General features: G+C 42.5%; 1 protein-coding gene across 1 annotated transcript in view; it reads right to left on the bottom strand.

Annotated features, from left to right (window-relative positions):
• The window catches only part of DCAF1 (DDB1 and CUL4 associated factor 1), a gene marked incomplete in the record, with an annotated part of 1406260 nt that overhangs the window by 129237 nt on the left and 1254348 nt on the right, over nucleotides 1-22675 (bottom strand). Inside the window, 1 exon segment of the mRNA XM_044078852.1 lies at nucleotides 6512-6613. Within this exon segment, the coding sequence (XP_043934787.1) occupies nucleotides 6512-6613 (102 nt within the window).

Here is a 22675-nt window from a genome sequence, read left to right as displayed (position 1 = left end):
AGGTTTACCCCGGGTATCACTTCTGTGTCACTGTTCGACAGAGGCACAGTATACTAACCTCGAAAAAGGGCATAGCAAAATTAATTTAAAATGGGTGGCGAAAGCCATACACACTCTGGCTAGGCTTATAAATGCCCTAGGGCAGATAGCCTAGTATGAACCTATGAACCTATGAAAGGATAGATTCTACAGCATCAGAATCCTCATAGGGAAGAAGAGAGTATTCCTGATCAGAAGAGGAATCAGATGAAATGGAAACCTGATTTGAAGATTCATAGTCTGTCTCTTGCCTAGGCCTTTTATCAGGAGGGGGATGGGAACACCTGATCAAAGTAATTAAGTCTTCAGCCATTTTGAGCATCTGTTTTTTGGGCATGGAGGCCTGTCCATGAGGCTGTTGTACTTGTTTCTTTGGCTTTAAAGGTGCTTTAGTCTTTGCCTTTGAAGCTGAAGTCGCTTTAATGTATAATTGAGTAGGTCTGAAAACACCCTCAGAAGCCGATGCCTGCTCAGCGGCTTCGGACCCATCTGAGGGAATAGTGTCCGAGGGTCCAATACTTTGAGTTTCCAGCAGCCTAGCAGACTCCATGTGGGAGTTGGTAGCGGCCTGCGGCTCTAAAGTAGCGGGCATCAGGGGCTGCGAAGACGCCTCACTGAGAACCGGCGACTGGCTTAGAAGCCTCATCTGTTTTGGACCTCGGATGCCTGTCCTTTTCTTTTTCTTTGCATTTCTTGTGAATTCCGGTAGTCGAATGGCTATCCGACATTGTATAATTAAATCTTCTGCCAAAATAGTGCAATGCAAAATCGTACCGACGCTTAATAATGCGTTGGTTAAATCTAGCACAAAACCAACAACTAGCAATGTCGTGGTCAGGGTCTAGGCAAGGAATACAGCAAGAATGAAAGTCCTTATGAGGTATTTGCTTCCCACAAGAAATACAATTATTAACTTTTTCTGACATCAGACTGGAGCAATAAAAAAGTTTCCCCAACGGGGTACTTAGTTTTTAATGAAGACTTCGGATCCGAAATTCGAACATGAAAATCTCAGGAGTCGGCCGACTGGCACTTGTGAACTGCTTCTGCTTCGGGCACCGCACGTCAAGAAAGACTGAAGAAAATGGCGTCGGCTGCATCTTTTATACCCCTGGTGCCCTGACGTCAGGGAAGAGGTGACAGCAACCGATGCCGGACCAAGACTTTGGAATTCAGGCCGACTGGGGGCTACCTGCCAGCAGGATAACCCAATTGCAATGACTGCAACAGTGAAATATGAAGAACATCTAAAGGTCATGAAGGCAGATAAAGGTGGGCATGGTGGTGATTATGGACAGTGACAAATACAATGCTGCCATATTAGAAATGCTCCAAGACAATACTACCTATGAGCAGATTAAAGTTTGAGACGACAAAGCATTTTTCAACTACTGATGGGCACCTGAAGGACTTGTTCAGTCCAAGGAATATCAGTCATGAAACCTTTACATTCTTACAAGTCGAGGTAAAGACGCCAAGAATATTTGGAATTCCCAAAGTTCATAAAAATCAATGAAATCCTCCATTTAGACCGGTAGTGGCTGCCGACAATTATAACACTGAACCTATACCTCCATTTATCTTGACTACATTCTGAACCCTACTGTACAAAAATCAGAGTTCTATCTCAAGGACTCTTGGCATCTGCTAAAACTTTTGAAAGACATCCATACACCTTCTGAAGAACTTTCATTCGGCTCTATGGATGTAACCTCCTTGTATATATGCAATGACTAGGAGACGGGTACTGAGTTCATTAGGAAGTATCTATCGAAGTTTACTGATTTCAGGAATTTCTTGATTAACACAGTGTACTTCTTACTAGAGATCATTCTCGAATACATTTTTTCTTTTGTTGGTGAATTTGGCGAACTATTATAATGGTTCAATTCCAGCACCTCCTTTTTGAAATTTATGGTCCATGGTTTTGGAAGATACAAACTTTTGGATATCAATCTTTTGATCCATGTGATCATCATATCTAGAGTAAGATGTACAGAAAATACATCTTTGTAAATAAATTACTTGCGCAAGCAGTGAGCATCCACACCACATGAAAAAAATGGTCAATCCTAGAACTTGTGATGCTGCACAAAATCCTCGTAACCAACTCGTGCAAAAAGGATCTCCAATGGTGGAGTCATTCTCCTTTAGTATCCCAAGGCTGTCCCTTCATTCCTTCTCAACCCCAAGCCATGGTGACCACAGACACTTCCCAGATAGGGTGGGGGGGGGGGGGATTATCTCGGGAAGACCGTTCAAGGCATCTAGCAGGATCACAAGGTTCATTTGCACATAAACGTCCTAGAGATGAGAGCAGTGTTCTTAATGTGCAAGCATTTCAAGACACTCTCCGTCTGGAAACGATAGCAATTCAGTCAGACAATATGTCAGATACATAAACAACCAAAGTGGAACCAGATCTTACCCCCTTTGTTGAGAAGCTCTAAGGATTTGGCAATGGCCTGCAGCCATTTTCTGACTGCAACTCACATCCTAGGAAAATCCAACGTGATTGCAGACAAATTGAGCAGGGCCATCTTATGACCGCGTGAGTAGTCCCTCAAACAGCAAGTTGCGGAAGAGATTTTCCAGAAATGGGGCCAGCCTTGCATCACCTACCAATGTCAAATGCAGTAACTACTTTGCCCTGATCCCTTCCATAAGGGAGTCAACCTAGGAATACACTTGTTCTGCTCGACAGTGGCACAGGAAAATAATTTTCTTGGGTGGCAAAAGCCAGGGTACCTTTTTGGCTGGGCTTGTATAGGCTCCAGGGCCAATAGCCTATTACCTACCTATGAACCTATGATTGGCCTCCAGGACTCCTCTATACTTTCCCCTTGGAATCCCCCTGATCCCCAAGTTGATACAGAAAGCAAGTTTGTTGAAGACTACAGTTATCCTGATTGCCCCCCCCACTGGCCTCATCAAATCTAGTTTCCCTTCTTTCAGCCTCAATCTTTGGGACAAACCATGGATTCTGGACCCTGCTCCAGACCTTCTGACTCGCCCATTGGGAATGGTACATCCCAGCCTACACAATCTCAAACTGACAGCTTGGCTGCTCCAGTTCCCCTGATAACCAGGTTTCCTCTTCTTTCCTCCACAGTCAAACATATTTTGTTATCTTCCCATAAAACTTCCATTTACTCTTGTACAATCTTCTTGTGGAAGGGGTTTGTTACATGGGTCAGCAATAATCAGATAGTTCTATTTTCGGTGCCCATACAGTCTATTCTAGAATTTTCAGCAAAACTTTTTCATGAAGGAGCTGCTGCTTCTACTATTAGAGTTCAGTTGGCAGCGATTTCAAATTTCCATCTAGGAGAAAATGAATATGTGATTGTCTCACAGGCTTTGTAAAGCCTTTTTGAAAGGCACTACAATGATAAGACCGCCATACAAAAATCCAACTCCTCCCTGGGATCTGAAGTTCATCTTGACAAATATTACCTGTCCTCCCTTTGAACTTTTGGCCACATGTGATTTGACATTTCTGTCTTGGAAAACACTGTTTTTAGTGGCTATTACTTCAGCTACAAGAGTTTCAGAAATGCAAGCTTTTGTCTGTCAAGCCCCCATACCTAGTTTTTCATAAGGACAGAGTTTCTTTACACACTAATCCCACCTTTCTTCCAGAGGTTGTGTCGGAAAGTAACCTCAACCAATCCACTGAACTGCCAATTTTCATCCCAAACTTCCAAAACAAGGGAGAATATTCACTACATCTTCTGGATGTTCAGAGAGTTACGTTTCTACTTGCACAGAATTTCAGAAATCAGATCAGCTCTCTATATCTTCCTCTGACATCAGAAAAGGTCAATCAGTTTCAAAAGTTACTTTTGTTTAGATGGCTCACTTTTTGCATATCCTACATCTACAACTCTAAGAACAGAGCTCTTCCATTCCCTGTTAAAGCTCATTCCACAAGGTCGATAGTTACATCTACAGCTTTCCAAGCAAGGCTGCCTTTGAGTAACATCTGTGCTGCAGCTACATGGGCGAAACCTCATACCTTTATTACTCACTACAGAGTGGATTTGTCCTCTAGAGTATAGCCTCTTTCGGTTCTATGGTTCTGAGGAATATACTCCCAAGAGTCAGGATGCTTGTGACGTGGCCCCATCACTGAGAATAAAGGCAAGACTGACAACACAAAGAAGTTATGTACTCACCATAACCATTCCATGTATGTTGTCCATCTCTACCTTTATTTTCATAACCCACCCTCCATACCTCCTTCCTATACCTATGGGAGACAGAGTAATTACTGGGTTTGCACATCTCCATAGCCTCAAATTCTGCAATGGCCTATGATGGGAGCAAACAAAATTTGAGGAAGTTAAAGAACTGCATTATGGGTTGGAAAGGACGTCCAAGAGCTTTGTTGAAGATCTCAAACTTTTGCAAAGACCGAGATGGATCCGAAGCATCAGATCTGACCCATCAGTGAGAATACAAGCAAGACTGACAACAACAACACAGTTTTTATAAGACTTAGCAGATAAACGAGCAATGAAGAAATTTGTCCTGAAGAAATAGAGATACTGAAAGTCTTTTTCATGGGTAGAGACTAAGATAATGCTTGGCTGGCTAACATTATTCGTGAAATCTATCTGTTACGTACTGGTGAGGAAAGACAAATCATTGATAAAGGTCAAACTTTGTTCTTTAGCCAGAGGAGATACACACATACCCCAGTCTAGTTTGCCTATTAGCTAGAGGGGTAATTTTCCACTCCCCATTACCACTGACATCACCATTATCAGAAACATCTTGCAAAATAACTGGAAGATTATTTTAGTTAATGGGGATTTTGCTAAGATTTTAGGTGATCATCCTTTGTTCACTTATAAATTAATTGCATTAGATCCGTCCTAGAAAGCCACACTAGCCCTACGAAAACGAATTACGGTACCTTTCGGACTTTTAAATTCCACAACTGTAAGCAGTGCCACTACTTCCAACACTACAAGTATTTTTTGAGTGACTTAAACATGGAAATTCTATCTAACTGGAGGTACAGTTAGAATTCTAAAAGCATAGTCTGTTTAGGCTTATGTCATTCATGTACATGCTTCTGTGTTGGTAAAACTATAAGGAAGTTGGCACGCAGAATTTATTAACACTCAGTAGCAATTAGAAACGAGGACACTGATAATGCATTAGCGAGACATTCTCTACAGTGTAATAACTAAGAAATTTTGATTTTTTTGTGCTAGACTCTGTTGAAATGAATGACTTCTGTGGCAACTACAAAGTACCATTAGAGTGCAGAGAGTCTGTATGGCAGATCATGCTTACCGCTAATAAATTTTCTGGTCTGAACGAGTGTGCGAGTATAAAATGTTTTTTGGAAGCACAGAGTTTATAAAATATTAAACAGCTCTTGATGTATATAGTTATGTATATATTCATTTAAATCATTATGGTTTTAGTTTAGTTTTTAGTTGTGTTTCTTTAAATTTCTTTGAACAGTGACTAACTGAATAGTAACACAAAACACACACCTACATTCGCGGAGGCTCTCAATAAAAATCTGCCCAAACAACTGAGACCTTCAAAGCTGAAACGCAAGACACCTACAACAACTAAAAGGCAACAGAAATACCTCACTAATAGGATTACCGGCCTCAAACATATGCCATACGCAGACCGTCTCAAAAAACTGCAGCTCTACTCAGTCACATATCGCCTGCTCAGAGGTGATCTCTGCCTAACATACAAAGCTATGTCAAACCCAGATCTGCTTGACATACTACACTTAAAGACATCCAAATCTCTCTGAGCCACATGCTCCAGGGACATAAACCTTGTCACCACAATAAACAGAACTTGCTGGAGGGATAGATTCCTGTCCCAGAGACTTCCCATGCTCTGGAACAAACTACCCATTCATGTCAAACTCACTCCTCATTGGCTCTCTAAGAAAAATCTTGACAATTGAATAGGAAATAGGAAATTCACACCGGGGATCATTTCTGTGGCTCTGCCCGACGGGGGCACAGGAAAATAAATTCTTGGGTGGCGAAAGCCAGGGAATTTTTTGGCTAGGCTTATATAGGCCCTAGGGCCGCTAGCCTTGTACCCACCTATGAAGGTGGCTGGGGATTGGTTGTTTTGAACATGTGATTTGTTTGGTAATGTTTTTAAATGTGGAAACTTGATTCAGTAGTCAAATCTGAAGTTGTTCTTGGTGTTAAATAAAAGAAGGAAAGTGCTCATTTACAACACTGTTGACTCAGTGTGTGTTGCTCTATAGAACATTTTTTTCCTGTTCCTTGTTTTATTGATTCTAAACCACTTTTTGCTTTGGTTTATACTGTAAGATTTACTAAATTCTTATCTCTCTGTTCATCAGTGTAGCATTTTATCATCTTGGGTATGTTTGCTGTAGTTGCATTTTTAGAACAGAACAAAATGGATACAACAACTTTACCCTAATTTAAATCAAGTCCACTGAACTTACCTGATCTTCTTCCTCATCTTCTTCCTCTGCAAGTCGCTGCCTGCCCACTTCATACAAGCGACATACAGTGTCCATGTTCAGTGTATCTAGATTACCTTGATTCTGCAGTTCAAAAATGCAACAAGGAAAAATGAAACAGCTCATTAACACACAAAATTTATGATAAGCAGAAACATACTGTTGATGAGAAAAGTAAAAAAATCCTAACAGTTCTATAACTAAAATGAAAAAATTAAAAGTATGGTCAGGCACATGGAAAATGGAAAAGGTACTTTAAGTATGAGCTACGAGAGCACATCAAAATAGTTAGAAATGTACCATTAATTAGCAAGACTTAAGCAGTTACAACGGCCTTATCCAGTTGAAAGATACCACAAATATTACATGTTAAGTCACATCCATGAAATGAGGGGTAATCTACCAACAACTCCTCAGTTCTTTAACAAGGCCAAGGATAAAAGATTAAGATTTGAAGAAAGAATGTAAACAAAAGGGTCCAAAGCAGAAGCAACTTGAAGACTATGAAAACCAAAGCAGAACTGCTGGCCTTTGGAGGGATGGGAGGGGGACAACATACCTAACAGCAGAGAATCTTGCAAAGACGAGGCATTATATGTTTCATACATGAGCAGACACCTCTCTAACTTCTGCGTTTTTTCAGTACATCCTTATGTTGAACATTCTGCTGACAGAATGTGCTCCTTGGCCATCTCTCACTAGGTTTATGGAGACCACTACACAGGTTAGTGAAGAATCAGTGGCTCTGACAACAGCATTCATTTGCATTACAAAGGGAATCTATATTTGTTCAGATGAGTATCTCTGTAACCCATGATTTTGGTCACATTACAAAGGGATCTGCATTTGTTCAGATGAATACCTCCGTAACCCATCACTTTGGTCACATTACGAAGGGCTCTGTATTTGATCAGACGAATACCTCAACAATCCATCATTCTGGCTAAATTATGAAGGACTCTATATTTGTTCAGATGAATACCTCTGTATCCCATCAGTTTGGTCACATTGTGACGGGATCTGCAGTTGTTCAGAGGAATACCTCTGTAACCCATCATTTTGGTCAGATGTTCGACTTGATATCCCAAACATACTTCTAGTTTCCTGGGTTGACCACTTCCATTTCAACTTCCCTCTGCAGCTCACTATGTTGAAAGTACAACTGTGTAAAACTAACAAATATAGACGTCCTTCTCTTCATTGCTGCAGTACTCTTCACCTAGGGGACCTCCTGTCAAGGATACCCAATATCCAGCCAGTATATAACAGCCTTTAGCCCTTACTACATCACACATATGCTGCCTACACAAGGCGTACGGCATAAAGATGATATATGGATGCACGCATGCAGAACTTCTTTGCCGCCAATCTGAATGCCATGGTGAAGCGTCAGTCTGAATGCCGTTGTGAAGCGTCAGTCTGAATGCCGTTGTGAAGCGTCAGTCTGAATGCCGTTGTGAAGCGTCAGTCTGAATGCCGTTGTGAGGCGTCAGTCTGAATGCCCTTCTGCTGTGGCGTCAGTCTGAGTGCCCTTCTGCTGTGCTGGTCACCAAACTGTTTTCAAATCAGTGCCATCTTCACTTTCTTCTTTTTCTTGTGGAAGTTTTTTTTTCCCCAAAAGGGAACTTATCTGCTTAGCAAAGGAACAGTGCAAACAGTCAAATGATCCTCAAATGAGAGTACTCTTGGCAGCAGTAGAGCTTTGAAGGGCTTGGCACCCAAACATATCTTTCAGTCAGCTCAGCTTGAGCTGCCTGACAGTTTGGATGCATGGAAGATACTCTGAAGCTTTAGAAGATATCCATTTGTTATATCCTTGGCAGGATACAACCCGTACAGCTAAGGCTACTGCAGCAGTCATCAATATGATGAACATTACCCGATTCCCCTACTCCCCCAAATATCTCAAGATTGAAAAGTGCTAACGAAGGAAAAAAATAGTTCCTCTATGGGATCTGACACTATACCTTGTTGCTTATTAATAGTGATAAGCATGCCCTTACAGACTCAAACTGTTTAACCTATGTTTAGCTACTGGCTTTATGCTTGATAGGTGACGCATGGCAGTGGCAATGTCCCTCCATAAGGATAGCCTTACAACCTTCCTACATAATTACAGACCCATCAGACTTAAAAGCCTCATCTGCAAAGCCATGGATCATGTAATTGACTTCATAATCTGCAATATAAAGAAACTTATTAGACTTGACTGCCAACAGTTTGGCTTTGCTAAGAGTAGATGGTGTCAATTTAATCTGGTTGATGTCTTTGAAAAGGTGGTGGCGGCTTTAAAATGTTGACCTTACAGTGCACACAGTGTAACCTGACCTGGTTAAGGCCTTCACCACCCTTCTTCATCCTGGCATCATAAAAAGTTAAATACTTTAAAAATCAACCCATATGTGGTAAGATGGATAGTAAACTCTATGAAAGACAGAACCCATACATGATATGATAAAGACCAGAGGTGTACCTTCGAACTCTGTGCGGAGACCTCTCCCTTTTTGGTGTTTTCTTCTCAGGTCTCAAAGCACAGGCTCGACATCTCTGGCTAACAAACTATGCTGACAACTGCAAACTGGGAGCTGCTAAGGCAAAGCTTGACACCCAAATCCTTCCCTGCATGAACTCTCTACCACACAAAACAAAAATGTAGTCAGGGATCCAAGGTATGTGGGTTGATAGTTCCCTCTCATTTGACCATGTGACAATTGTCAGAAAATCATTTTTTTGGTCCAGCTAATTGCCAAAGGTACATCAAGGTCTAAAGAGGTAATTGCACCCTTATACTCGGCATTAAGCCAGTTATCATGAAAACCACCTCCTTTTGGGATGTATCTGACTAAAAGTATGATACAATTAGACCTCAAAGGTTCCTAACCACAATCAAATCAATCACAGGCCGAAAGTCCCTGAGCTAGCAAGAGAGGCTAGAAGCTCTATCCCATTATTCAGCATCTTACACGTTTTTAAGGGAAGATCGCTTAGAGCACCGTTACAGACCCGACTGACTTTGATCTCTTGCATCTCCACAACTCCAATTAACTCAGACACTAGAAACAGGGACCTAAATTTTCACCAACAGTTAAACAAGGTGGAAGGACAACGCAGCACCTCCCAAGCCTCTAAAATAAGCTTATCCTGTGTGTTAAGCAAAGCCTATTTTTCTTTAAACATAACCAAGATGACTGGATGGGAATCCACAAATTTACTCTGGTACTGACAAGTACGGCCCCTCTGGTTCAGCCTGAGGGAGGGTACGGGCAAAGTGTGAATGGTCATAAGACTCAGTGGCCCTAGAACGTCTATGAATCTACGGCGATACTGTGATATGGCAATAGTAGAGGGCCCAGGACAACACCTGTTTGGCATCTACTTTTCTGGAGTAAAAAACAATACCAAAGGGCTCTGGCTGATGCTGCAAGCTAGGAGCAGTCAAGCAAATCCCCAAATGACTTTTTTATTTAAAACAAGAAACATCTTTATTGAATTATCACTTATGACAAACCATACTGACATTTCAGTAGTAAATATTATACACCACGGTTAATTTTCCATAGTCATTGTCAACCAAACAATACATAGCTCATTCAACTCCTGCCCTCACTTAAACCACATTCCTCCTCCAAACATTATTCCACGTGTGCTGTTCTCACAACGCCCATTTTTTTTCTATGTAATTTGCTCCTACCCATTTCTAAAGATCCTCAAGATCTAAAGATCACATCAGTCGCCCTGCTACACAGGGGTCCAGGGAAGTAAATATTGTGGGAAAAATAGCCAAGGAATTGTTACGGCTAGGCTTGTATAGGCCCTAGGGCCGACAGTCTAGTACCAACTTATGAACCTACTTCCAGGTCCTTTATCTCCTTTACAATATTTACTACTTCTAGTATGGTTGGTTTAGACTTTAATTTATGTTTTCTAGTAAATGCTTTTTTGGCAGCCACCAAAATTTAACCCAGCAAAGTCTTTCTATGTCTATGCAGCTCAGATTCTGTATCACTTCTCAAAAAAATCATCTCAGTTACAAATCTGCTCACCCAGTATTTATGGCAGACTAATCTGATAGGAATTTTTAAAGTCTGCCAACTCATTACACACTCAAAATATGTTTCCAATTAGACCCACTCCCATCACACCTCCAACCTTGGTAATCTATATGAGGAAAAATTCTTTGCAGTCTGCTTGGACTATAAAAATACATATGCCAATACTTTCAAGCAAAAATCTTAAATCTTCTACACTTCCTTGCATATGTGGTAACCTTACATAATGTGAATTGTGAATTGCTTTTACAATCTCTTCCCAATACTTTCTAACTTCCTCTGAGTTCTATAGTTATCATATAATTCTGAAGATTATTAAACAGGGCTCAGTTTTATTTGTATTTGCTACAATTAAACAATCTCTGCTGCAATTTCAACTGTTTTTTACTGTTTTTACCGTGTCCTGATTTTTGGTTGCACTTCTAGTTGCTGTAGCATAGGCTAGATTCAGATCTGCTGAATCTAGTTCTGGTTGTACAGATTGAGCACTAACTCAGGAAATCTTTTGTCGGAGAGGCCCCCCCTGTGTCCTCGTGGGAGCGAGGTACAGTTTGGCTTATCTAATTTAACAGGGCTTAGTTTTAAGAGTTAGGATTGGTTAATTTGTTTCAAACCTTTTTCTCTCGTTTGTTATAAAAGCCCCCCATTTGCGTGGGTTTGCGCTTGTTTTTAACACAGCTGGAGTGAGTTTGGCGATCTTGCCTCTGTTCCACTGATCTTCCAAAACTACTGTGTGATCAGCAAACTCTCTACTCAGTAACAGGTCTAAACCTAGCATTATGGAGTCAGACTACCTTTGTTTCTCCTGCCAACCTGGTTGATATAGGTCTCCTGAGGCAGTGTAGCAATTGCCTCACGTACACAGGCAACCATCTACTACTAAATCACTCTAGTACAAAGTGCAAGAGATGTATCTACACCAAGAAGCTGGAATCCCTGCTCTCTTGCACACCAAACAATACCACCACACAGGTTGTCAGCTCATGCACCACAACTCTTACACAAAGCACACATGCCACAACTCGTACACAAAGCCTGAACTCAACACACAGACCATCATACATGGAGGAAATCTTCAGAATTTACCTAAACACCAGAGACCTCCTAAGCACAAGTCTGCTACACCCGACAGTACCCACAGCACTCAAGACAACACCAGTATCTCACCAACTAAGCCCTTAAGGCGCAACACATCCAAAACTAATTTTCTTGTTATTGGAGATTCTCTAGTGAGACACACTGACATCCTGCTCACCAGGTTGGAGAAGGAGAAAGTCACAGTCAGCTGTCTGTCCAGTGCCAGGATTGGTGAGATTACACATGCACTCAAGTCACTCAACAAGTACCGTTATGACTCCTAGAACGACTTGAGACGTACCTCAGAGGACTTTATGAAGAGAGAGATGATTACTCTCTCTGAATGCATGTCCCAGGCAGGTATAGTCCAAGTCTTGAGCAGCATTTCAACACTCACCTAGAATGATGCCACAATATAAATAAAAAATGATTGCCTTTAATAACTGGCTTAGTTTTTGGTGTCATTCAAGGGGGATGAAGTTTCTATCAGCTTGGGACGACATGGTTGATGGACCTCGCTGCTTTGCCAGAGATGGTCTGCACCTGGCATCTCTGGGCTTTCGGCTGCTGGCTAAGGCTGTCTCATACTGTCTTTTTTAGGCAAGGTCTCAAAAACAAAACGTCCAATGTAAAAATATCCAGCACAAACAAAATAAGGGTTATGCTGCTGAATGCTAGGAGTTTAAACCAAAAGCTGCAGTTCCTGGAAGCACTCCTTTCCCTGGATGATGTAGACATTTGTGGAGTCAAAGAAACTTGGTTCAAAGACAGTGAATACCATGGCCTTGCAAGACTACAATGCCTTCCACACTTTCAGACTGTACAATGAAAGTGTGAAAACCAAAGGTGGTGGATTATCTATCTACATTAAAGGTAAGTACTCCTCCAGACTGGTTAAACAAGATAACTCTATGGAGCTACTCCAAGTTCAGATTACCACGGGTAAGACCCCCTCCTTCAAGTCATTGCTAGTTACAGGTCCCCCTCCATGAACCAAGATGCTCATGCGTCTTTTTTGGCTTTACTTGAGTCAATCAAAATACAATCCAGCACTTGTCATGGGAGATTTTAACCATCCTACAATCAACTAGGGAAAAACATACATCAGCCCCAACTTACTTGCACAAAAATTCCTTGACTTTATTAACTCAAATGCCCTGGAACAAATTGTACATAATCCTAGAAGGGGCTCAAATATACTTCACCTGGTTCATACTAACACAACAGACCATTGTGCTACCGTAAGTGTAGGTCTCTCGTTAGTAAAATCTGATCACAAGTCAGTCACTTAAAGTAGCAATAACGCCAGAACTCATAAGAGGTGAAGTCAGATTAAAAAACTTCACCAAAGCCAACTACAGTCTCCTAGGGGTTGGCATAAATGGATTCCAAGCCCCAGTCCCTACAGATGGTCTTGGCAACTATACTAAAGTATACTTGGATGCCCTGTACCAACACTTATTCAAAAGTATAGACTCAACTGTGCTGAACAGGTCAAAAGTAAGAGTCTCAAGAAAAAACAAGCCACCCTGCTAGACATCTCACAAACTATACAACACGCACAAGAAGTCGTTGTCTAAGAATAGCAAAGGGAGGTCCCAGCACTGGAAAAGTGCCCTCCTAAGCCTAAATAAACAAATAAAGCAACTTATAATATCCTCTAAGGGCAACATCGAAAATAATTTAGCAAGCAAAGCTAAGGATAACCGTAAGCTTTTCTTCAGCTACATCCGTTGCCTAAAAGAAAGAACCCACGTGTGCTGAATTAGTGGCAAATGACATCACACACAATGATCCTGCAGAAAGTGCTAACCTACTAGCTGACAGATTTGGTGAAAATTTCTCCCCTTTATCCCTCCAAACATATCACAAGCCATACCTTCAACAGCTCCCCTTCAAAACTCTGTCTAAGGCAAAAAAACACAGGCTCTATGGGTCATGATGATACCCCAGGCTGCATTCTAAACAAACTAAAACGGGAATTAGCAACCCCCTTAAGCACCCTATTTAACCACAGCCTGAAAACAGGATTTGTTTCAGCTGAATGGAAAGCTGTGGCCACTATCCCCCTTCACAAGGGAAGCATAGCAACAGATCCAGGGAATTATAGACCCATAAGCCTGACTAGCCTTATCTGCAAGGCCATGGAACATATCATCATGGACCTCATAAATAAAGATATAAGTGACCTCCAAACCCTTGATCCAACCCATTTTGGCTTTGTAAAGGGTCAATCATGCCTGTTAAACCTAGTAGACTTCTTTGAAAATGTGACCAGGGCCACAGAGGAGGGAAAATCTGTGCACATAGCATATCTAGACTTGAAGGCCTTTGACACAATCTTCCATTCAGGCATTACTGGCAAACTCACCCACCTAAATGTCAACCCTTTTGTTGTTAGGTGGGTCACAAATTGGCTCACTAACCGTACACATGCTATCAAAGTGGATGACTCCACCTCGACCAGAAGATTTGTCACCAGTGCGGTACCACAAGGGTCAGTACTGAGCTCCCTTTTGCTTATTTACTTCTTGGACGTTCAGGCCAAAACAAAGGAAATGTGGCTGACCAAGTTTGCTGATGACTGCAAACTTGATGCAATTGTTGACTCCCCAAATGATGTCATTGTACTCCAAGAGGAGCTTACACAGACTAACGATTGGTACCAAAGCCATGGACTCAAATTAAATGCAAAATAATGCATCATCATCCTCTTCGGTAAAAGCAATGTCCCTACTATCAAACAAACAATACCTTTAGTATGAACACTGTAGGATTTGGGCACACAAGTAGACTGTGACCTAAACTTTGACCACCACGTGTCCACTGTAGTAATAAAGGCATTCTACATCACACATTTGATTAACAAGGCATAGCTTCAAGAGCAAGAGAGTTATAACCCCCTTATACTCAGCCCTTATCAGGCCCATATAATTGAGTATAATGCCACCTTTGATATGTCCCATACCAGGCACCTGCAGCAACTGGAGAGACCCCAGAGTTTTTTTTTTTTTTTTTTTAACTAAGATGGTGCAGGGTCTTCAGCACATGCCTTACACAGACAGACTGAAGTCTTTGTCGCCGTACTCAGTAGCATACAGGCTGCTTAGGGGAGACGTGTATCTGACTCAATCTCTGACCCCAACCTGATGATGTTGCTGCACATCTCTAAGTCAAATGGGACCAGAATTACCTGCTCCAGTGACCTCAATCTGGCCTGCAATTTAAATAGGACATGCTGGACAGACAAATTAATCTCACAGAGGTTGCCACTTCTCTGGAAAAGGCTACCAAATTCGTGTTAAGCACAGCACATCTATGACTCTGTTGAAAAGGACCCTGGATTAATGGATGGGAAATCCCAAATTCTTGCCAGGAATAGCTCCTACATCCATCTTGGACATTGATGGTCATTACTAATAATAATCTTAGGGATTGACTAGACTTTCTTTTGAAATATAACGGGTGTAACAGGCTAGGCTTAAAATGACCCTCAGGTCAATAGCCTAGTAACCTCCTATGAACCTATATTTTATATACGCTATTAATTATACCCATTTTAACAGACGCTTCTGTTCTAGATTATACTAAAACCCATACCAGTGCAGGTATTTTACTTAGGATCTCCCTATTTACTCTTCTGTGCCTTTACTCTGATATCAATCCTTGATAGGGAAGGCAATCTCTAGTCTGCAGTACAAATTTATTCTAGGCCTCTCCCCCTTCTATTATCTTTCCCTCTCTAATTATTTGCTCCCAATACCTTGGTTCCTTTGCCAGTTTTCTCCAGTAAATTCCAGCCCCCTCTTTCCTATTCCATGTACCCCTAACTGCAGTCATCTCTACTGACAGAATCTCCTTTCTCCATTCCCGTGCTGGCTTAGTTCTTAGAACTACTTAAAGATCTGCATGCAAAATCCTACTACTCAATTTCTTGAGCTTCCCCAGTTAATCATCATCCCTTTCTTCTCTGAATTATAGCTTTCTGGTTGTGCAACGTACAGGAGCTTTAACTGTGTAGCTCTGAAATACCCATTTAAATTGGGTAATCCCAAGCCACCTTGTTCTATTGGAAGGATCAACGTATCCCACTTGCCTCTTGCACTCTTCCCCTCCCAGATAAAAGCCTTCAACTCTATTAATTGCCATCTACAAATTCTCCTGTAGTTGATAATGTCTGATCTGTGTATAAAACTGAAGGGACTAAACATTTTCACAGAACTTCCAGTTTTTGTATTATCTTTTAGTCTCTTCCCACATATCCTTAGCTGCCATAACAGAATCCTTTTTAATCCATATTACTAAGTACTTCATTTTATCATATCCCCATAAATATGGGTATTGCTGAACCAATTTGTGGGTAGGTACATATTGCCTTTGTTTTACCTTCATTAATTTTGTACCCTGAAAAGTTGAAACTATCTCAATGTTCCGCAATACTGAAATGTCCTTTTCTTGTTTTATCGGGTACAAAATTATCTGCGAATAAAGCATTACCATACCAATTGTATCCTTGAATTTCCGAGTCCATTATTTTCTTTTCCAATGGTTCTAAATATAATGCAAGTAAAGAAGAGAGAGGACATCCCTGCCTGGTTCCTCTATTCAAACATTCAGACAGGAACTCTCCCACTTTAATTTTTGCCTCTGATCCCTCACACATCCTTTCTAATTGACCTTACTGTTATGTCAGGGAATGCCCTACTCAAAATCCCAGCTTACTCTGTTGAATGCTTTCTCTGCATAAATACCCACCAGTATCAGTGGTATTTTCTTACATTCTGCTTCATCAGTGTTCTATTTACCTCCCCACCACAAAGCCACACTGATCCATATCTATCAATTTTGGCATCACCTTTGCCATTGTGTTAGCTATTACAGATGCGCACACTTTATAACTGTGGTTTAAACTTAAAATGGGCCTATATGAAGCTCTACCTGAGGGGTCTTTACCCTCTTTAGGTATTACACAGCCGTCACAGCTTTCTTCCAGGATGTTGGTGCTTCTCCTCCTTTTAAAATGATGTTAAAACACTCCAGATATTTATCACTTTCTTCCATCCTAGCTTCCAAACTTCCATGGATTTGGACACATGGCTGGATGGCAGTCCAGCTGTCTAGTTGCAATGACATATGGCTGTAGACATTTCCTGTGGGCAAAGTAGATCTCCCTGCACAACATTAACATATTATATTGTAACATATTATTATTAATGATGTTAACATATTACAGGAGGGGCTAACGCAAACAATTGAATGGTGCCAAAGTCATTGTCAAACTAAACACAAAAAACTACATTATCCCATCTGGCAAAGCAGAATTCCCCACTGATTGCTGACAGCACTCAACTAAGTTCAAACCCAGTGGTGCGAGATCTGGGAACACAGGTCGACAGCAATCTGAACTTTGACCACCACTTTTCCATGGTGGTAAGGAAAGCCTTCTACATTGCTCATCTCATAAATAAAGGCATCACATCCAGGTCTAAGGATGTTATAAACCCACTTTACTCAATCCTAATCAGACCATTAACACAGTAAAATGCTCCCTTCTGCATGCATCTCACCAGACACCAGCAGCAACTGGAGAGACAACAGAGGTTTCTCACTAAGATGATACAGGACCTCCAAATCATGACCCATGTGGATAGACTGAAAGCCCTATCACTGTACTATGCATCATACAGGCTACTAAGAGGCAACTTGTGCCTGACCTACAGGGCAGTCTCTGACCTCGACCTGATGGAAATGCTGCACATACACAAATCAAATGGCACTAAAGTTACTCACTCTAGGGATCTCAACCTTGCCAGTGACATTAACAGAACATGCTGGAGAGACAGGTACATGTCCCAGAGATTGCCACTACTGTGGAACCCAACTTCAAATCCATGTGACGCAGAGCTCCTCAATAATCATATTCAAGTGCAACCTGGACAAATGGATGGGTGAACGTTCTTTGGGGTGTGGCACCCATGTTCCATAAGGGCAAGGGTAGTCGGTGTTGATCTGTAAAGTATGTCCATCTAACCAAGGACAACTGGGGCAACTTAGGATTAACATGGCTAGGCATACAAAAGCTCTATGGCTACTAGCCTAGTAACCTCTTATGAACCTATATTCATAGGTAGCAGAAGCAAACCCTCAGAGTGAGAGATTCTGCATGCCCCCAGAAACACAAAGGTATAATCATCTGCAGTACAGGCTACTGTAAGCAGATGCTAGGGCACTGCCACTGTGAAAAAAGCAGACAAATGGGCACAGCCTTTATTAATGCAACATGTAAAGTGATGTTCATAGGTTGATACTAGGCTATCTGCCCTAGGGCATTTATAAGCCTAGCCAGAGTGTGTTTGGCTTTTGCCACCCTTTTAGATTAGTTGACTGTGCCTCTGTAATAGTAGGTCACAGAAGGTAGCCCTTTTAAGGTTAGTTTACTGTACCTCTGTCTAGCAGGGACACAGAAGAGATCCCAGGGGTAAACTTACGATCTCCCATCCAATCGTCAAGATTTCTCTTGAAGAGGGTCAGTGAGGGGCTCTGCCTAACATGGATTGGGATTTTGTTCCAGAGTGTGGGGAGCCTCTGGGATATGTATATGTCCCTCCAGCATGTCCTATTTATTTCTGTGCTGAGGTTCAAGTCCCTAGAGCGTATAGCTCTAAGAGATTTGGATTTCCTGACGTGGAGCATGTCCATTAATTCTGGGTCGGACATGGCTTTATACGTCAGACACAGATCGCCTCGGAGTAAGCGGTACGCAATGGAGTAGAGCTGGAGTTTCTTTAGCCAAACTGCATAGGGAATCTGTTTGAGTCCCTTGATCCTCTTGGTGAGGTACTTTTGGGGTCTTTCCAGTTGCTGCAGGTGTCGGGTAAGGTACATCCCAAATGGGACATTGTATTCAATTGTGGGCCTGATGAGTAGAGGGGCACAAAGACCTCTCTTGATCTAGATGTGAACCCTTTCGTGATAAGGTGGGCTATATAGAAGGTCTTTCTAACCACTTTGGCAACGTGATTGTCAAAGGAGAGATTACTATCTACTTGGGTCCCCAAGTCCCTAATTACTTCTTCCATACTTAATGGATTACCACTTATGTGGTAATTTGTGGGCACTTTTGTTTTTCCCAAAGGAGATGACTATGCACTTTTTGGCATTTAGCTTTAGGCCATGGCTCTGGCACTAGTTACCCGTCTCTGAGAGACCCATTTGGAGGATGCGTGCGTCAGCCGGAGTCTCGATTATGGCACCCAGTTTGCAGTCATCTGCGAACTTGGTCAGCCATAGTCCACCCGTTTTAGCCTGTACCTCGGAGAAATATATACCTAACGAGAGGTCCCAGGACTGAGCCTTGTGGGATGCCACTTGTAACTGGTTTAGAGTCTGACATGGCACCTGCAATTCTGACCATGTGGGTTCTATCCCTGAGCCAGTTTGCAACCCATCTTGTGACATAGGGGTTGATATTTAAACTGGCGGGCTTATTTATGATGCCCAAGTGGGGTATTGTGTTGAAGGCTTTTGCGAGGTCCAGGTAGGCTGTGTGGACTACCTTCCCTTCATCTATGGCTTTGGTAACTGTTTCAAAGAAGTCGACCAGGTTCAAGAGTTGCAAACTGGCTTAAGGACAGAACCCACAGGGTTAGAGTTGCTGGCGCTGTGTCAGACTCCAAGCCGGTCACAAGTGGTGTCCCATAGGGCCCCTATTGTTTGGCATCTACTTCTCAGAAGTACAGGCCAACATGGGAGGACTTTGGCTGACAAAGTTTGCAGACGACTGCAAACTGGGCGCCATAGTGGAAAGTGCATCGGACACGGATATCCTTCAGAAGGGACTCACGGAAACAGATAGCTGGTGCCAGAGCCATGGCCTGAAGTTAAACGCCAAAAAATGTATAGTCATACCAAAACAAGGTAACCCCAAGCTACCATATAGGTGGCAATCCACTAAGCACAGAAGAGGTTATCAGGGACCTGGGGACCCAGGTTGACAGTGGCCTTTCTTTTGACACTCACATTGCTAAAGTGGTTAGAAAGACCTTCTACATTGCCCACCTGATCATGAAGGATTCACATCCAGATCTAGTGAGGTCATTGTTCCCTGTACTCTTCACTTATCAGACCAATGATCGAGTACAATGCCCCATTCGGGATGTATCTCACCCGACATCTGCAGCAATTGGAGAGACCCCAAAAGTTCCTCACCAAAAGGATAAAGGGACTCCAAAATCTGTCATATGCTGCCAGATTGAAGAAACTCCAGCTCTATTCAGTCGCATACCGTCTGCTCAGAGGTGACATGTGCCTGACATACAAGGCCATGTCCAACCCGAATTAATGGACATGCTCCACCTCAAAAATCCAAATCCACCAAAACCACTAGAGCAAGCGACTTAAACCTTAGCACGGATATAAATAGGACGTGCTGGAGGGATAGATTTATCACTCAGAGACTCCCTATGCTGTGGAATAAAATCCCGGTCCATGTGAGGCAGAGCACCTCGCTGACTCTGTTCAAGAGAAATCTAGACCTGTGGATGGGAGATCGAGGTTTACCCCGAATCATATCTGTGTCACTGCTGGACAGAGGCACAACAAACTAATGGGCACAGTATTTTTCATATAAGGCGTAAGCCACAAAAATTTGGGCTAGGCTTATAAATGCCTTAGGGCAGATAGCCTAGTATAAACCTATGAACCTAAGAGGCAAGATCTGCCCTTAACAAAGCCGAATTGGATAGGATCCAGTGTCTGGAGGTTCCCAATGTCTTTGTTTATGATTTCCATGATGATACGCTCCACAGCTTTGCAGACCAGGCTAGTCAGGCTTATAGGGCGATAGTTTCCGGGTCCGTTGTGGAGCAGGACCACTGTTGCAGTACGCCATTACTTGGGTAGTATCCTGTAGTAAGGCTGAGATTGAACATTGACTTTATGTGCGGGTTTAGTTCTTCTTGGAGCTTGTGTAAGACGCAGCCTGGGACACCGTCTGGTCCCATTAATATTGTGTTTTTTGCTTTGGAGAGGGCAGCTCTCACCTGTGCATCTGTGATCTGAGGGAGGCTACACTGTTGGGATAGACATTTGCTTTTTTGGGGGGGAAGGGGGAGTTTGCACTGAACCTTTTTGCCAGAATGTTGGCAATGTCTGTGGGTTCAGTGTATTTTTTGTCATTTTGCACTAACTCTGAGCATATCTGGGAATTGCCTCCAAGGTTCCTGACATAACTAAAGAAGGCCTTGTGATGATCTTTAGTGTCTTATGCAATTTTTCTTTCGAAGCTGGCCTTACATGATTTTTATGAGGGAGCGTAGTTTCTTGCTAGTACTGATCAGAGATGCCTTCCCTTTTTGGGATTTTGCTCTATCATGTAGTAGCTTCCTCCTTCTGTTGTATAGCTTATTTATGGCCGGGGTCCACCAGACAGGTCTCCTAACTTTGGAGGAGTGAGTCTTGGTTTTGTTTGGGATAGCATGATCCATGCATTCCTGTAGGTGTCCACAGAATGCTTTTGTAAAGGATTCTGCATTTTGGGCTGTATTTTCCACTGGCACGGGGGCTTTGAAGGATTCCACCTTGGTTTTGAGAAGTGTGAAGTTTGCTTTTCAGAAGTTTTTCACCATGGTTTCCTTGGCTGGGGGTGGGGACGCGATATGGATGTCCAGTGAGATTAATTTATAGTCTGATCTTACCAATGAGGGGTATACCTCAGGTGTAGAACAGAGACCCCATGTTGGTAATGACCAGGTCCAATATGTTTTCCCCTCTTGTGGGAGTGGTGACCAGTTGTTCCATAGCATTTGAGTTTATAAATTCTAGGAACCGTTGGGTGAGGGTGTTAGGGATTGAGTAGTTTTCCCAATCAATGTTTGGGCAGTTGAAGTCACCCAACATAATGGTGTTTGGAGAGACCTTCATATTCTCCAGTGTTCTCAGGAAAGCAGAGTGGGGTTCCTGTGTTTGGGAGGGTGGTCTGTAGCAGGTTACAAACTGAAAGGCAGTTTTGCCCACTGTTAGTTGCACATGGATGGTCTCCGATGCTTAGTGCAGTGCCACTAACCTGGAGGTGTGGGTATCTTTGATGAATATGGATACTCCCCCCTCCTTTTGTGGTTTGGTCTGAGTTTTGGGGCCGAAAAGCATGGTATGAAGTATAACCTGGTAGTGCTGGGGTGCTCTCGGGAGCCTTGAACTAGGTTTCTGTTACTGCACAGATATCGATATTCTCCATACTGAAGAGAGTCTCGAGTGCGTGCATCTTGAGGTTTAGACTTCTGGCATTGAGCAGCATTACCCTTAGTTTTTTTTTCTTTGTGTTGTCTATGAAGGTGGGTTTGTCTTTTGAGCCTTGCCTAAAAAAGGCACTATGGGGGTGGTAAGAGCCTTTGCCAGTATTCGAAAACCCAGGGGTGACAGGTGCTAGCCGTCCCTAGTGAAGCAACGTGGCTTGTCGAGCATGTCATCCCAGGCAGACAGCTAGTGGATCCCCTTTGAATGACACCAATACTTTAGCCAATTGTTAAAATTGATCATTTTGTCTTTATACTGTGGCATCATTCTTGGTGAGGGCAAGATACTACTCAAGGTCAGGGTCATACCGGCCTGGGCTACATGATCAGCGAGCTCCTCTATGTCTCTTTTCATGTAGTCCAGGGAGGTACATCTCAGGTCATTCACACCAGCATGGACAATGACGGAGTCATATTTGTACTTGCTTTGGAGTGACCTGAGTGCTTGTGTTATGTGGCGGATCCTGGCACCAGACAGGCAGCTTACAGTGAGGTCTCTGCTGCTTAGGCAGATTTTTATTTAGAGCCTCCGAGTATGTTTTTGTGTTTGTGTGTCTGGTTTGCTGATGCGAGAGGTCTATGTGAGACTGGATTTGTGGTGTGTGTGGTTACCTTCGCCTCCTGACTGGCTGTGCCAGTACTGGGCTGAGAGCGCTCAGCCTCCAGTTTGGCTATATAGTTAACTCTCTCACATATATATGAGCTTGTTGGGAGGAGGAGAGGGTGGT

This window comes from Protopterus annectens, chromosome 7.part1 (assembly GCF_019279795.1).
Source record: "Protopterus annectens isolate FY-2018-M chromosome 7.part1, PAN1.0, whole genome shotgun sequence".
Classification (NCBI taxonomy): Eukaryota; Metazoa; Chordata; order Ceratodontiformes; family Protopteridae; genus Protopterus; species Protopterus annectens.
Note: the sequence above shows the minus strand (reverse complement) of the source record. Positions and strands in the feature narration are given on the sequence as shown.